The following is an 18,116-nucleotide window of genomic DNA, read 5'->3' as shown; positions in this document are numbered from 1 at the left end:
GTAATTTAACCAACAATTGGTATCATCGCGATTGTTCGTGTCTGATACCACTTTTTTCTCAATATGAGCATCAATTTCTCATTCATCTTAGCTCCGATCTTGGAAAATAAATAACTGATCTTATACCTTTCCGAACGAGGACTAAAGTCACTCATAATATTTTAGTTTCGATGAGTGGATTCCACTCAAATATTTTTCACAAATCAGCCAATCAAATGATATTAAATACTCACTAATATCATTAACCACGCAAAATTTCCAACAGATTATACCCCATGACCTAGTTGTAATTTGGTATTATCATTATTTATTTGCTCTGGGGTGTTTGCTCGGTAATCAACGTTGTACACGTGGTCTATTCTCTGTTATTTTATGTGAAGATAGTCGAGCTCGTGTTCTTGGTTAGTTCTTATGGTTTGTAATTGTCTAGTTGAGACATCACAAGCAATTTATTATAGTTAATGACTGTTTTATTCTGTATTTTGACTAGTACTCATTGCCTTTGATCTATCAAAATAAATCCCCTCTCTAGGTAGTTGACGATCAGGGCAATCCATGAAGTCGCTACGTGGATTGTATTGACTCTATGTTCGATAAGACTTTGAAATTTGAGATTGATGATTGAACTGGTAGTATATGAATGTGCTTCTGTATTTTTTGTCCAAAATTGTAAGATGTAAATAGTTGTGCCATATTTTTTAGGGGTCTATTGGGTAAATATGTACATTCACAATTTGATATTGCTAAAATAATCAACGTTTCGTAAATTTTATGTAAATAACTATTTTTTATATTTACATACGTAAATCTTAAATAAATATCCACTTCAATTTATTAAGTCACATCATCTTTATGGTTATTTATCTAAGATTTACGAAACGTTAGATATATAGTAATTTCAAACGTGTTAATTGACTATTTACCTACTAATTTTTTTTGTTTTTTTAAGAGAAGTTGCGGTCTACATAATTTGGTCATCAAGTTGAATGAAAAAAAATGCATTCGGGAAAGAGAAATTGCCTCATTTGCCACTAATTTCATAACATTTTCTTATTTTTCACCAAAAAACTAATTTGGTTCAAAATATCACCATCTATGTCAACAATATTGACGTCTATTTTTGTCATTCACTATTATATGTCAACATTGTTGACATAAATGATGGTATTTTGGGTTAAATTAGTCTTTTGATAAAAAATGAGAAAATGTTATAAAATTAGTTGCACGATTTCTTTTCCGGAAAACACTTTTTAAGATCATCAAAACGCAATAGCATTTGAGAAATCAATGAGCAATATGTCAACGCAAAACATGAAGTGCACACCACGGGTGGGCATGCGCGCGTGTGTATAGTGGCAAATTTAAGTAATTTGTTTGTAATTCTATTGTCCTGTATTTGGATTGGTAAATAGGAAAAGGCCGTACAAACGCCATACATGCACGGTATACCTGCCAGTCTGCCGAACAGACACAGCTAAGCACATTACCATATGTCAATTTTAAAACGGGACCTAGCTTGGACAACTGTAATATTATATTAATAAATATATATATATATATATATATTTATGAACACCATACATTACATCCATGTATCTAACATATTTTATGAGATATTTCAAGCTGACCATGCTCGCGGGCTAGCATTTATTTTTTATGCTTTGTTGTACGAAAATCCCCATTGAGATTTGCTCATTTATTGCCACAATTTGTTGTGGGATAGCTGAAATATCGTACTAGGGTTAGCAAATTTGTACTGTCCATTTGAAATCCGAAACAAGGTGAAGAGAAATAAATAGTGGTGAGCCAAAAATGAAGATATTTTGCAGATTCAAGATAAAATGACACCAAATATTGCTACAACTACACATGGGCATATAAAATGATCTAGATATATCGTGAGTAATCAAAATGTTCAAGTCTATATCCTTATTTTTATTATTTGTGACTGGACTTAGTGTTAGGTCCTTGAACCAAGTTTCATTTTGAAATTTATTAACAAGTAGGATGAGAGATATTTTCCAAGTTATAGTTGGTACTTGTCACTTGGTACTTGGCACCGCTTTTTCGAAAAACAATTTGTTAAACGAAATAGATGAGATGTCAAAGCCATATATAATAACAATATCTTGCTAAATCCCTACAAATGGATTTTCATTTAACCACCGTCAAAGGGGTATCAGAATGTACATCGTACTTCTAGACAAAATTTTCATCGATCTTGTACCACTGTATTTTGCCCATCACAAATATCTTCCGCCAATATCTGAAAATTGAACTCTCCTTGTTCGCAAAAAGAACGAGGAAAATAAAATGAAAATACTAGTCAGACTGGAAGCTGGTGGATGGATTCATCTATCGATTTTTGGTAGCATATAATTAATTAATAAAAGAATACATAAAGAGAAAGAGGAAATTTCACATATCTTACACCAAATTTGATTGGGCCACAACCGATAATAATACGATTAAGAAAATAAAAACCTAAAGTTTTTTATGTTTAGAACGGTTCTCTATTTATAGCGCCGTAAATAACTAATTGTGGCGCTTCAAAAAAAAAAAAGATCATGTGGCAAAAGCTAATCATAGGTTCTTCTCTCCATCGGAACAATAGGTGCTATTATTCGGGCAGCAAATCGGATTCAAGAGAAGTCAATTGAAGGTATTTGTTTAGCTGGTTCGAATGAACCAACATTAAATTTTGAAACATCAGCTCCTAAAATCGGGTCAAGTTATAATTATCAACAGGAAATTCTTTGGCACTGAATGAAGGGAGTCAAGAAGAACAGGTCTTGATCCGAACAACTCAATTTATTGGAAAGATAAAGAAATAAGTATCGTTCAATTCTTTCATGTATGTTAATGGTATTAGTTCTTTAATGATTATGAATAATGCCAGTTGGTATGATTAGCTTTTCAGGAAATTTCCAAACGAACAGATAGCATTAAACAACTGAGCTTCATAACCAAACCACATCATGGCCTTATCTCACATTCTCTTTCCGGTTCCGTTCCGGTAGTGGCTTTGCTTTTCAAAAACGTGTTTTTAAATCCGTTGTAAGTAAAAAGCTGCTATTTTCAAAACAGATAAGTTTTTGATAAACTATTACAAAATAGTTGTAACTGTTAGTCAAAACAGATTTGATGTCTGCTAAAATATATATTAATATTTATAAATAATAATTATTAATTTAAAATGTAATTAATAATAATAATAAAATGTTTTTCAGCATATAAATAATATATTAAAGTTGATGTCTATAGATTGTAAAAAATAAATTATAATTTGTAGTCATATCAAAAAATTATTTGATAAAAGAATATAAAGATAATTAGAATTACAAGTTAAAAGAAGAGGATAAATGAGTTAGGAAAGAGAAAATAAAAGTCAAAAGCAAAAGGTACTTATAAAAACTTCAAAACGTAGCTTTTGGATTTTTAGTTAAACTATTAAAAAACACTTTCAACTAAAAAAAAAAAAAACAATTTTACCAATCACTTAAATATGATTTAGCTTTTAAAAAAACTAAAAACAGGCTTAATAAGTTATACCAAACACAACAAATAATAATGCCTCTTTTTTGTGTGAAACATTGTTAAAGCCTATATGTGTAGTAGTGATAATACATTGCATGCTAGAGAGTGTCTATTTTCATTTATAATATGATGTGGCCATATTTTTTTAATTTTAATGGTGTTTAACTTCTCTTCTTTTCGAGAGTCTGCTTACTTGATTTCGCTCTTACACTTATGAGTTGTCTGTTTTCGTTCCTCTATTCATTATTGGTCCTTGAGTCCAATTTTTTCCGGGCCCTGATCGGCAATAAAATATCCTTGGAATCATATAACTTGGTGAGTAACATAAATAAAAATATTAGATTGATGTCGTAGGTGCAGTTTGTTGGTAGAAATACCTTAGAGCATCTTTAATGATCATTTGCTTAGCAATTTGAGGGATTTGTTAGTAAATAGCAAAAGTTTTAAGCTACTTGCTTACCATTGTTTTGCATATTAGCTATTGATTTAGCTTAGCAAATTAGCTCTATAGAGCAAATTGCTTAACCATTAGCTTAGCAAAAAATGGGTCCCATTTTTTTTCAACCAATGAGAACTATGTATCTTGATAAGCTAAAATGATATTTAGCTTACTATTAAAGATGCTCTTATAGCTTTTTACTTTGATGTACGATTTTGCAAATAAATTGGCGCAAAAACCTTAAAGAAACTCAATTTGATGCTTCAATGAAATAATCTAGAATCTTAAATTTATAGTCTTAAATCTTGTTAAAGAGGAGGCCACTTTTCTTGTTTCACTCTAATATCTCTGAAAAACCTCCGGAATATCTCAAGCTGCTCCAAATTTGATCCATTAAGCTCCAAAATCCATAATTTCATTTAAAATCTCAAAATTAATAAAAACTATAAGGAGAACAACAAAATACTTAAGAGTTCACTTCAATGTTAGCTTAGAAATCCATGAAAAATATGTATAAAATGCACTTATAAATCTTTTCAAATACATAAACATTTAAGATATTTATAAATCTTCCCAAATAGATGTGACTATTATGGCGTCTAAAGTCATGGAAGCCGCTAGTTGTTTTTCATATATAGTACATAACTTTCTTAATTGAATGATCTACCCTTTAATAGTGTCAATGTATTATATTTATGTGTGAATTTTAATTTAGGCTCTCCCAAATTTAAAATCCCATCACTTTTACTTAAACACTCACCTTTTTTTAGACTTGCATATAACGGTCCATGAACATCATAATCATGATGATAAAACTAACATCTATCACTCCTAAATAAGTGGAACAACAAGATAAAAATCAACGCACAAGAACACCTTTTTTTCATCTCTCACACAAAATAGTGATAGGTGCATTTATATATAACGCGTATAACACCTATTTTCCTACTTAAATCTAGCGAGTCTTTGGGTATTTTTGATAGTTTTTGTGAGTTTGTAAGTGATTTTCAGATTTGAGAGGTTAATTGGGTATTAAGGAGGTTAGTAGCGCATCACGTGAAATAACAAAGCAAATTTGAGGTGATTAGAAGACATTTCGAACAAGTTAGAGTGAAACAAGAAGCACGACGTCCTCTTTTGCATGATTTGAAATTCTGAAGTGAAGATTTTGGATTAAAAAGTTACGACCGATTAAGTTTGAGCGCGCCGCAGTGATTTTGAGCGCGCCGCGGTGAAACCCAGAAACAGAGCGAGGTAAGCAAAGGCATCAATCGTGGTCCATCACGGTGTTATGGAATCCATTGCGGTCCGCTGACATCCAGACCAAAAAATTACTAATGACTCGAATTTAAGCATTTTTTAGCCTTTGGATCCCATCCAATGGCCCATAAGGGCTATTGCGTAGCGAGTCTTGGATACAGTTATAGATCCCTACTAATATATTGTAATATTCATTTCATTCTCAATTTTTTTTCTTATTTCAATTCTATGATTAATGCTTGTATGAGATTCGCGACCTTGTGCATGACTTTTAATTTCAATTTGATGCTTGAGAAAGAGTAGGTTGGATGTGTTTTTGGATTTAATTACTGTAATACATTCCTAACCTAGACATACCTAGGCTATTATAGAATTGTGCGTACGTTCTCAAATTTAATGCTTACCATATTTTTAGGAGTTGAGATCGAGAGATGATATTCTGACATAGGTATAGGTTGCTAGATGCTCGAGAGAGATTTAGTGATATTAGTACTGTGAACATAGCAAAGTATGAATGAAATAAATCGTGGGTGAATTCCGTGAATCCAAACCGTTAGATAGACTAGTGAAAACATAGTCCTTACCTTCGCATATCCATAAAACCATCTTTCTTTGCTTTGTTTATTTAATTTACTTGTCAAAAACTTTTGTGGCATCTTTTTCTCTCAAACCTTTAAGATCAATTTGTGCTAGTTAAAGTTGAGATATTAATTAAACGTAGTCCTTATGTGATTCGTCTCGTTCTTACGATTGACTATTTTTGCGATCATGTTCACTTGCGTGTGCGAGAATTATACAACAAGTTTTTTGTGTCGTTGCCGAGGACTAAGTTTTTAATCGTGACTCTATTAACTATTTTTCAATTTGAACTTTTTTATTTTTTGTTTTCTCACCAAATTATCGTGTTTGCTTTTGAATTTTTTTGAAGGTACATGCGAAAAGACGGTGAATCAAGTCTTCTTCCGATCGATTTCGAGATAGAGAAAACCTGCAAGAGGAACCGTAAATAAAAGAAGCAAGACATTGAAGAAGACATCGATGAGGTAATCATGGTCGAAGATAAACCTCTCATAGACTACGTGTTATCCATTACTCATGTGTATCGGTCGGCCATTGTCAACCCAACCATCGGAGGGAACCAAAGCTTTGAGATCAAGACAGGGATGGTCAACATGATTCAACATAATCAATTCTCTGGAACCCCTGAAAAAAAATTCGAGCGAGCACATCGCGAACTTCAACAACTTATGCAGCACATTCCAGATCCACAACATCGCCGCGGACTCCATTCGTCTTCGCTTGTTCCCATTATCTCTTCGCAACCGAGCGAATGTATGGCTGATTTCGTTGCCCGCCGACTCCATCACAACCTGGGAAGATCTTTATAGCACCTTACTCGCAAAGTTTATTTCATTCGAGAAGACTACCAGTCTACGAAACGATATTCACAGTTTTGAGCAATGTGATGGAGAATCGCTGCACGAGGCATGGGCACGATTCAAAGAGATGTTGGGGAAGTGTCATCACCATGGAATCAATATACCAGTCCAACTCCAGACGTTCTACTATGGACTCCTCACATCCACAAAGACCTTGGTCAACACCGTCCGGTAGGCACGACGCTGACTAAGACACCCTCGGAGTTCCACGCACTCCTCAAAGAACTGGCGCGCTCCAACGACCAATGTACGGTAGAGAAAAGACTCATGAGAGAAAACCCCGCCATCGCGAACGCTACAACTTCCAAGATCTACATGTATGCGATGAAAGAGATGATGGCTCAAATGGCGGATCTCAAGAAGTAGCTACAAGAGATAAAAGCTACTGCCCATGCCATGCACACCGCACCGGAACCATGCTTTCGGTGTAATGGACTTTACTTCACCGATGATTGCCCTCAAGAAAACAACGTTCATGCCGAGAATGCTAAATATATGGAGAACTACAACCAACCCACATTCCAAAAATCCAACAACTACCACACCAGAGCCACGACAACCATCCTAACCTGAAATGGAGGGTGCCGTCACAGCAGCAATAGAGGTTCTTACATAATTGACCTCTACCGGTATTTTCAAATCAAGAACAACGCTTCCAACAGGGCTTTCAACAATAAGTGGGGTTTCAGCCAACAACAAAAGTTCAGTGTTGAAGACCTCCTCGCCTCCTTCATCACCACATCTTAGACCATTTTCCAGAGTCAAGCTGCACAGATTCGGAGCATTGAGACTCATGTGGGACAGATTGCAAAAGCCCTTAACGAGCGACCCTAAGGCACACTTCCAAGCACCTTCGTGAACCCAAGGGAACATTGCAACACTATCTCACATCAGGACATTGCAGTTGTCGAGAGCTTGAAGAAAGACGAGGAAAAAGCTGCCCCGATCACCGTAGCTCCTAAGCCGCCCTTGCCGATCCATACCTACGAGCCGCCACTTCCGTTCCCGCAAAGGCTCAGGGTGGCACTTTTTGCGGAGTGTAACACGCTTCTACAACAAGAGCTCTCGCCAAAATTGGAGGATTTTGTCCGATTCACCCTGCCATGCACCATTGAAGATGTCTTCATCGACAACGCCTTATGCGATCTAGGTTCAGGCATCAACCTCATGCCAACAGCCATCTTCAACAAACTGGAAATGAGTGAACTAAAGTCCATGCGCACTATTCTCCAACTGGTAGACGGTCTGTAAGGCATCCGCGCGGCTTCGCGGAAGACATCATCGTCAAAGTCGAAAAATTCACTTTTTTACCCAATTTCTACATCATCGACATGGATGAGGCCCGCACATCCCTATACTCTTGGGAAGAGCTTTCTTACATGTGGTGCTCTCATCGACGTGAAATCGAGAGATGATATTCCAGCATAGGTATAGGTTGCAAGATGCCCGAGTGAGGTTCAATGATATTAGTATTGTGAACGTGATAGCAAAGTATGAATTAAAATAAATGGTGCGTGAATTATGTGAATCCAAACGGTTAGATAGACTCGTGAAACCATAGTCCTTACCTTCGCATATCCATAAAACCATCTTTCATTGCTTTATTTATTTATTTAATTTACTTGTCAAAAACTTTGTGACATCTTTTTCTCTCAAACCTTTTTAAGATCAATTTGTGCTAGTTAAATTTGAGTTATTAATTAAACTTAGTCCTCGTGAGATTCGACTTGCTCTTACGACTACTACTTTTGCAACTACGTGCACTTGGTGTGCGAGAATTACGCAACAAAAATCACAACTTGTAAGAAAACTTTTAATTACGGGAATATCTCTCGTATATGGGTCGTGCGGGAATATCTCTTGTCAAAAAATTTTAAGTGCGTTCACTAGGGTATCTCAGGCAATTTAGTCGAAGATATTTAGTGATGAATGATCAAGTGGAAAGAAATCTTTGAAAAAACATAAATTTGCAAAAACAAATCCCGACTACAAGAACACATTTTTCGTCTCAAAATACTCAAGCTAACAAACTCACAACTTCTAAGAAAAAGCCTATAAGTGTGGAAATATTTCGTGCATATGGGTCGATGAGCTCGATGCATTTGCTGTGATATCTTAGACAATTTAGTCGAACATATTTAGTGATGAATGATCAAGCGGAAAGAAATCTTCGGAAAAAAACATAAATTTGCAAAAAATTCGACTATATCTAGTCTTGCGGGATCTCTATGATCTAGTCAAAATATCTTCGGCATGTTTCATGACATTTGGAAAAGGTTGGCCGAAAATAAAACAAAGTAAATTAAGTGTAACGACATAAACTATGTGTTGAAATCCAGCTCGGCAGTTCGACCTTCTCTTGACACTTCGCCACCTCGTCCGAGCTAAGCTTCACCTCGTCCTCGTCACTTCGCCCTCTCTTCCTGACTAGTGTGCCTTTGGGAACTCACACCACTCAGCATTCATTTCACATGGGAAATTGTCGCATTTATTTCTCATGTTATTTTCTATGTCTTGTTCTCTGTGTAATATTTATTATTATTATCTATTTACTAGGCATATTTATTACACGTCTTTATTACTTCACATGTATCTAGACTACTATCATGTATCTACCATATGTATAAATAGGTGATACAATTTCATATCAATATAAGAAAATATTCAGAGTCTCAGATCACTCTTTCTCTCATTTTTTATTCTCTCTTTCTTCATCTTTTCTACATAGTATCAGAGCTCAGAAATTCAATCATCATGAACTCCTTCGAAAACTCATCCGCCTTCAACACCACTTCGACCATCTCGCAGACCTCGCCCACTCAGTCTCAATTTCAATCCTTCTCCCAACATATCACGAGCCACAAACTCAATGGCCACAACTTCTTACAGTGGTTCCAATCTGTGCTCATGTTCATATCGGGACGAGGTAAAGATGACTACCTCACAGGCGTGGCTACATCTCCAAAGATCGAAGATCCGACATTTAAGAGTTGGAAGGCAGACAACAATATGGTGATGTCCTGGCTCATAAACTCCATGCATCCCGAAATCGGGGAAACCTTCCTCCTTTACCCAACGGCAGCGGAAATCTGGCAATCAACTAGAGAAATCTTTTCCAACTCCGAAGATGTGTCCGAGCTGTTTGAGACTGAGAACACTCTCCACGACCTACGTCAAGGAGAGATGTCTGTTACTCAGTTCTTCAGCTCACTCATGCATCTATGGCAGAAGATCGACCTCTACGAACATCACCAGTGGACCTGCTCCGAAGACTCAAAACTCTACCGCAGGATAGTGGAGACCAAACGTGTGTTTAAACTATTATTCGAGCTCAACCAAGACCTCGATGAGGTCAGAGGTCGGATACTCAGTACTAAACCACTACCATCTCTCCGTGAATCCTTCTCCGCGGTCAGACACGAGGAAAGCAGGAGGAAACTCATGCTTGGAGTTAACCAATCTAGCTCAATTCTGGGCTCATCCTCAGACTCGTCCACCCTTACCACGCATGGAGACGAAGCACTTGCAGCTCGTGTCTCAATAGAGAGACCTCGCAAACCTCGCCCATACTGCGATCATTGCAGACGACCTGGACACCTCCGAGAAACCTGCTGGAAGCTGCATGGGAAACCACCGAGCTCGAAGTCAACCCGAGACACTATGGATCCAAACTCAGCCGGAAACTTAGTATCCACCTCGTCCGCTGCCTCGACCTCGACCTCGGACTCCTCTCCCTTCAGCAACGACCAGTTCGCTATTCTCCAAAAGTTTATCCAACAAGTCCAACTCAGTGGAGAACGCTCGTGCATTGGTCCTCTAGGTAACTCTCCTAGAGCCCTCCATGTAAGCTAAGAGAATCCCACAGCATGGATTGTCGACTCCGGTGCCTCTGATCACATGACTGGTAATCGAAGTCTATTCACAACTTACTCTGCTTGTAATAGAAGCATATCAGTCACCATCGCCAACGGAGCCAAGACTCAAGTCACTGGTATTGGCACCGTGGTCTTGACGAAGTCCATGAGGCTAGACTCGGTGTTCTTTGTTCCTCAACTACAGTGCAATCTCTTATCTGTGCATAAGTTCAACCAAGACTCTAAGTGCCGAACTATTTTTTATGAAAGTTCATGTGTGTTTCAGGAACAGGTCACGGGGAGACAGATTAGTAATGCCGAGCTAAGTACCGGACTCTATGTCATCAAGCCAGATCAGCCCGCCATGTGTCAGCTCGCCCAACATTCACCCCAGTACAAAGAGATCATGCTCAATCACCTTAGACTAGGGCATCCAAATTTCATGTATCTCAAAAGACTGTTTCCTTCTTTGTTTATCAATAAAAATATCAATTCCATTCAGTGTGACATGTGTGAGTTCGCCAAACATTCTCGAAGCTCGTATCACCTAACCTCGTACAAACCATCTCGTCCATTTGCCACAATTCACAGTGATATATGGGGGCCCTCAAAAGTTCCCAATATCACTGGAGTTCGATGGTTCCTTCTCTTTGTTGACGACCACACTAGACTCAGTTGGATATACATGATGCAACAAAAATCCGAAACATCCAATCTATTCAAAACCTTTCACAAAATGGTCCAAACACAGTTCGACACCTCCATTCAAATTGTCCACACCGACAACGCTCGAGATTACTTTAATTCTGAGCTCGGCGATTTCTTCAAAACACATGGCATAATTCACTCCAGCTCGTGCGTTCATACCCCGCAACAAAATGGGGTAGCCGAGCGGAAAAATCGACACATTCTCGAGGTCGCCCGAGCCATCATGTTCTCCTCAAACGTTCCATCTCATTTTTGGGGAGAAGCAGTCCTCACAGCCACATACCTCATAAACAGAATGCCATCTCGGGTCCTTGGTTACAAAATCCCGGCCCAAGTCCTTCTAGAGACATACCCTCATTCTCGTCTCATCTCAACTCTACCTGCGAAAGTATTCGGCTGTTCAGTCTTCACCCATTCTTATGACCAAGGTAAACTGGAACCAAAATCGCTCAAGTGCATCTTCCTTGGCTATTCAGCAACTCAGAAAGGCTACAAATGCTATGAACCCCGGTCACGAAAATTCATAGTCTCCATGGATGTATCTTTTCATGAGTTCAGCCCTTACTTCGCCAATCCAGTTCGTCAGGGGGAGAATAATGAAAATGACTTCCCAAATTGGCTCATCATAAACCCAGAATTCACCTCGCCACTTAGTCCACCTAGTTCGCTCCCAAATCCGACCTCATCTATCCAAAACACGATCACCTCGCCCCACAGTCCGACCTTACCTGTTCAAGAGATTCCCAGCTCGCCCAGTCCGACTCTGATCCCCAGTTCGCAAGCCTCTGAACCCTCTCCATGCGAACTGAACATCACCCAGAGTCCGGTACAAGCTCGCGAACAAAATGTCTCTCCGAACCTGAACCACGACACTATTGAACAAGGTAACATCTCATCTCCAGACTTACCAATTGCATTGAGAAAACCTGCTCGGTCGTGTGGTCAATACACGATGGAGGATTACGTGTACTATGGGAACCTATCTACGGGCTACCAAGCCTATGTGGCAAATTTAGATGAAGGTAAAGTGCCACAATCCATAGAGGAAGCCCTTCAAAGTCCCGAGTGGCGAGATGCGAGTCATGCCGAGATCCAAGCCCTTGAACATAATGATACGTGGGATATCGTCGAGCTACCACCAGGCAAGCGAACTGTTGGATGTAGATGGCTCTTTACCATCAAACACAATCCAGATGGGACGGTGGAGAGATACAAAGCCCGCCTTGTCGCGAAAGGGTACACTCAGGCATATGACATTGACTATCAAGAGACGTTCGCTCCAGTTGCGAAGTTCAATACCATCAGAATCCTCCTTTCACTAGCAGCCAACTTAGATTGGCCTCTCATTCAGCTCGATGTGAAGAATGCTTTTCTAAATGGCGAACTGGAAGAGGAAGTCTACATGCAACTCCCACCGGGATTTGACAATGATCAAGGAGCCAACAAAGTCTGCAAACTCAAGAAGTCTCTATACGGTCTAAAACAGTCCCCTCGAGCATGGTTCAGAAAATTCACCAATGTGCTCAAGCGTTGCTACTACGAGCAGAGTCAAGCAGATCCAACACTCTTCTCAAAAATCTCCACACAAGGCAAGCACACCATCCTTAGTGTGTATGTGAACGACATAGTCATCACCGGAGACGACCTAGAAGAGATCAAGAGATTGAAGCAAACTTTGTCATCAGAGTTCGATGTTAAGGACATCGGCAGCCTACGATACTTCCTTGGCATGGAGGTAGCTCGGTCTGAGAAGGGTATCTCGGTTTCACAGCGCAAGTACACTTTGGATCTCCTCAAAGAAACTGGCATGCTTGGCTGCAAACCAGTACATACTCCGATGGATACCAATGTGAAACTTCTAGCTCGCACCACCGAGGCCGCCACTGACAAAGAAAAATTTCAGCAGCTCGTGGGAAAACTCATCTACCTCACCCACACAAGACCAGATATTGGATTCGCAGTGAGTATGGTAAGTCGATTCATGAGTAACCCTTCGAAAACTCACATGGATGCAGTTATGAGGATCCTCCAATATCTCAAAGCTGCCCCAGGGACTGGCCTCTCCTTCAAGAAAAGAAGAAGTCGCGGTGTCGAAGTTTTTACAGATGCGGACTGGGCCGGATATGTTTCAGACATACGATCAACATCAGGCATGTGCACATACGTCTGGGGAAATCTTGTTACCTGGCGAAGCAAGAAGCAGTCTTTTGTCTCAAGAAGTAGTGCTGAAGCCGAGCTCAGGTCTTTAGCAAGCGGAGTATGTGAAGGCATCTGGCTGAAGAAACTTCTCGACGACCTCAAGATCATCATCGAAGGTCCAATGATAATCAAGCCGCTCTCAGCATAGCTAAAAATCTAGTCCACCATGACAGAACGAAACATATCGAGATCGACCGATACTTCATCAGTGAAAAGATTGAAGTACAAATTATCGATATGGAATACATTCCGTCAAGTCTTCAGCTCGCCGACATCCTCACCAAAGCCCTTCCGCGAACTACATTCTCCGAGCTATGTAGCAAGCTTGATCTCCTCAATATATATACAGTCAAGCTTGAGGGGGAGTGTTGAAATCCAGCTCGGCAGTTCGACCTTCTCTTGACTCTTCGCCACCTCGTCCGAGCTAAGCTTCACCTCGTCCTCGTCACTTCGCCCCCTCTTCCTGACTAATGTGCCTTTGGGAACTCACACCACTCAGCATTCATTTCACATGGGAAATTGTCGCATTTATTTCTCATGTTATTTTCTATGTCTTGTTCTTTGTGTAATATTTATTATTATCTATTTACTAGACATATTTATTACACGTCTTTATTACTTCACATGTATCTAGACTACTCTCATGTATAGATGATACAATTTCATATCAATATAAGAAAATATTCAGAGTCTCGGATCACTCTTTCTCTCATTTTCGATTCTCTCTTTCTTCATCTTTTCTACACTGAATATAGTATTACATATTTTTGTTGCTAAGATACTTAATATTACATTTATTGTAGACATTTTTACCCAGTGTTAACTAATATAATACAGTTAGCTCTACCTTTGTATCATATTTCAAGTATTTATTTCTAGCATCTACTGTTGTGTGTATTACGCTAAAGTAAAGTACAATATATATGGCATGCAATTTCATTTTGTCCGGTTGCGGTCAACCATCATTGCACTTCGTAATAAAATTCATGTTTAAAAAGCACACATATAAAAATAGGTAATTTGGTAAAGCACTTTATTATCAACACAAGCATTTTCTTTACAATGGCGGTGTTTCATGAGAAAGAAGGGAATGGCTACTACAATTTAGGCGTTAGAAAGGACATTAGATTCCCAAATTAAGTAATGAGTATTAGTCTTGTTTAGCCAACCATTAAAAATGATCCTTATCCAATCTCACATTAAAAATATAACAGTGCGTCTTTGTATGAGTAGCCACCGAAATCAAAGGGAATGTATATGGTCGTCGCAAACATTATTTTAAAGCCAATAATAAAAAAAGTATAAAATAAAAAACGCGCGCACTAACAAACAGAAAGAGAAAACACCCATCCACACGTGTGCGCCTTCAAATTCACACCAACAGTCCTCCTTTTATATAAACCCGTCTTCCGTTTCCAATACCGCCAATCTAAATAACTAAACCCATCTTCATCACACCTCTCTCTCTCTCACAGAATTTTCACTTTCGTTTTCACGTAATAAAAAAAATAATAAACGTAAAGATGGCGGCACAGTCAGCACTCCCGATGCTGAGCATGAGCCAAAGCGCAGAGGTTGACAAGCTTCTGACGCACGAGATTTTCTCGATCCTCGAAAACAAGTTTCTCTTCGGCTACGATTACGAACCCAAACCCGCTCAAAACTCCAACGGCAAAGTCAGGATCCTAACCATTGACGGCGCCGGAGCCACCGGAGGCGTCCTCGCCGCCGACGCCCTCCGCCGCCTCGAAACCTCCCTCCGCCGCGTCTCCGGCAACCCCTCCGCCGCTATCGCCGACTACTTCGACGTCGTCGCCGGCTCCGGAGCCGGCGGAGTCCTCACCGCCCTTCTCTTCACCCGTGACCCCCGCCACGGCGGACCTCTCTTCTCCGCCGACGAGGCTCTAAGCTTCATGGTCAAGAACCGCCGGAAAATCTCACAACCGTCTCCGGGCGGGATTCTCCGTCGAGTTTTCCGGGGGGCGAGGAAGCCGGAGAAGGTTTTCGGAGAGGCGTTCGGGGAATGTACTCTGAGGGACACTCTGAAGTCCGTTCTGATCCCGTGCTACGATTTGTCCTCTCGTGCGGCGTTTCTTTTCTCCCGCGCCGATGCGGTGGAAATGGACGGCTTAGATTTCAAGATGAGGGATGTTTGTGCTGCCACGTCGGCGGTGGGGGAGGCGCTCGAGGTGGAGTCTGTCGACCGGAGGACGACGATCCTGGCCGTTGACGGTGGAATCGCTATGAACAATCCAACGGCAGCGGCCGTTACGCACGTGCTCAATAACAAGCAGGAGTTTCCACTCTGCAGCGGGGTCGAGGACATTTTAGTCATTTCCCTTGGGAATGGAGAGTCTGACTTCTGTGCTGGCACCATCACCGCTTCTCCTGCGCCCGCGGGACTGCTCAGGATTTCCGGCGAAGGAGCTTCTGATTTGGTAAGTGTTTTTCACAGTTACTATTATTGTTATTTTTCTATGTTACATTTCTATTATTATTGTTATTTTTGCTTTGTTTCCTTTATATTACATTATATTTTTAAAAAAATTATATATGTTAAGCTATAAGATAAATAAACAGTAAACTAGGGTGATAAGGTGATTATAATGATTTCGAGATCTTATTCTAATGGTTTTGCATGCCTAGTCCCTAGTGGTTGAGGGGGACCCTTATAAAAGTGCCACCTAACTATTTAATGCATTTAAATCAAATCACTAAAATGTTTATAATATGGAAAGGAATTTTGTCGGTAGGAGATTTTTGTAGCAGCAAAAAAATATATAAAATAATAAATAAATAAAAGAAGATGCCTTCATGACTGTCGTTTGTGCCGCCAAAAATGGGGCTATTTTATTCAGAACTTAATTCCGCAATATATTATTTAATTGAGTAGTGCATGGCACGAATTATGAATAAATCTAATCCAACAATTTTAACTTCTCTTGCAACAGGTGGATCAGGCAGTATCAATGGCATTTGGAGAGAGTCGTACAAGCAATTATGTCCGAATTCAGGTAAATAAATATTCTAGAGGAGATTGAGAACTACTAATAATATTCTTTATAGTTATTTAATTATTTTATTTTTCAGGGGAATGGCATTATGGTAAAAAACCAAATGGGGTACGAGAAGGCAAAAGGGTCATCGAAGAAGAAGACGGACATATTGGGGGAGACGGAGAATATGTTGTCCCAGAAGAACGTTGAGTCCGTACTGTTTCAAGGGAAGAAGATCGTTGGGAAATCAAACTTGGACAAAATAGAGCTCTTCGCAGCACAGCTTGTGAAGGAACAAGAGAGAAGGAAAACAGCCATTTTGCCTGCCGTGGCTCTCAAGCAAACGTCTCACACTTCGCCGCGAACATCGTCAGCGACCACTCTCTCAACCATGTCCTCCAATTAGGAACTCCGTCGCACCTCAATGGGGGCTTGGACTTAGTTTTTTATTTCTTTATTTATATATGAGTTTTTTTTTTGTGAAAATTACTGTTAATCTATTTGTCACTAAAAGAATGACTCCGTAGCGTCGAGGGGGTTCAGGTAGTAAATATCGATACGCCGCCGTTTGGATGTATTAACTAGTTCATCCGAGTCCGAGCTGCTGAGTGTTCTCATTTTTTCGCTCCTTTGATTTTTTTTTTCTTTGATTTTATTTAGTTGAGTGCTTTGTATTCATAATGTAATGTCGTGTATATTGAATGATTTGCGAGAGTTGGATTTGGTCCAAAGTTTGAAACTTTGAATTAAAGCTTCATTTACCCTTTTTTCTGCGCTTTATCAATCTAGCCTCTTTACTCGGCTAAGATTATCTTACTTTGTCTTTCAATTGGACATAAAATTCGTCGTCGAAGTTTCTATGTCATAAATACTAATCAATTCATAGAAACTCAAAATGTAGTTTACACTCTTGACTGTCAGACGGAGCTACGATGTATTAATTTTCTCTTCTTGTAAAAGTACTTCATGTCATTAAGAAATTAATAAACGTAGACAGACAATAATTTCCCGATATTATTTTTTCAGAGAAATGTACCAAAATAATAATAATAAAAAAAAGGATAGATACATGCACCATTTCATTTTGTCTCATTGATTACAGATAGTATATTGAATTAGAAACTAAATATGTCAATAAATAATTACGTCTGATATTTACAGGCACATAGATCGCAATAAATATTACAACAAATTGTGTATGCGTTCTCTCTTTTAATAGTTGCCTCGTGGGACTAGAAAATACAACTGGAACTATTAAATCCCATAAAGCAAAAGAAGGGGAGAAAGAAATTGAAATGTATAATTTATTCGCTGCTTTTATTTGCCGACTTAGGATATAGTACACTTTTGCAATTTGACCTGAGGGATGATTAAGAATCATTATGAGATCTAGGGACCAATATCGGTGGTTAAATTGGCGGTACTGAAATTCAATCTTTCATCTAATCTAGACCTAATTTGGGCGGACCTTAGTTTCGAAATAATTTGTATTTATTCTGTTGTTTCAAAATTCATCTTTCGCTAAGAAAGTGGTTCGACTCATCGTCTGAGTGACTTTTACTGTGGAAGCTTAGGCCATGTTTGGTATTCATCTCAAAAACAGTTTTTGAGTGGAAAAAATTGAAAACAAAAAGTGAAAGTTATGTTTGTTTCAAGTTTTTGGAAAAAAATTTCAAAAAATTTT

At 39.0% G+C, this 18,116-nt stretch overlaps 1 protein-coding gene across 1 annotated transcript; it reads left to right on the top strand.

Annotated features, from left to right (window-relative positions):
* The first annotated feature begins 14,856 nt into the window (after positions 1-14,856).
* On the top strand, positions 14,857-17,183 carry LOC149384921 (patatin-like protein 3). Its single transcript, XM_089626769.1, has 3 exons — positions 14,857-15,874; positions 16,388-16,450; positions 16,527-17,183. Exons 1-3 carry the CDS (start codon positions 14,960-14,962, stop codon positions 16,836-16,838), a joined length of 1,290 nt encoding a protein of 429 aa, XP_089482895.1. The 5' UTR covers positions 14,857-14,959; the 3' UTR covers positions 16,839-17,183.
* The last annotated feature ends 933 nt before the right edge of the window (positions 17,184-18,116 follow it).

This window comes from Urtica dioica, chromosome 9, assembly GCF_054948205.1.
Source record: "Urtica dioica subsp. dioica isolate 48M chromosome 9, U.dioica_male_clone48M_v1_H2, whole genome shotgun sequence".
NCBI classification, from domain to species: Eukaryota; Viridiplantae; Streptophyta; class Magnoliopsida; order Rosales; family Urticaceae; genus Urtica; species Urtica dioica.
Note: the sequence above shows the minus strand (reverse complement) of the source record. Positions and strands in the feature narration are given on the sequence as shown.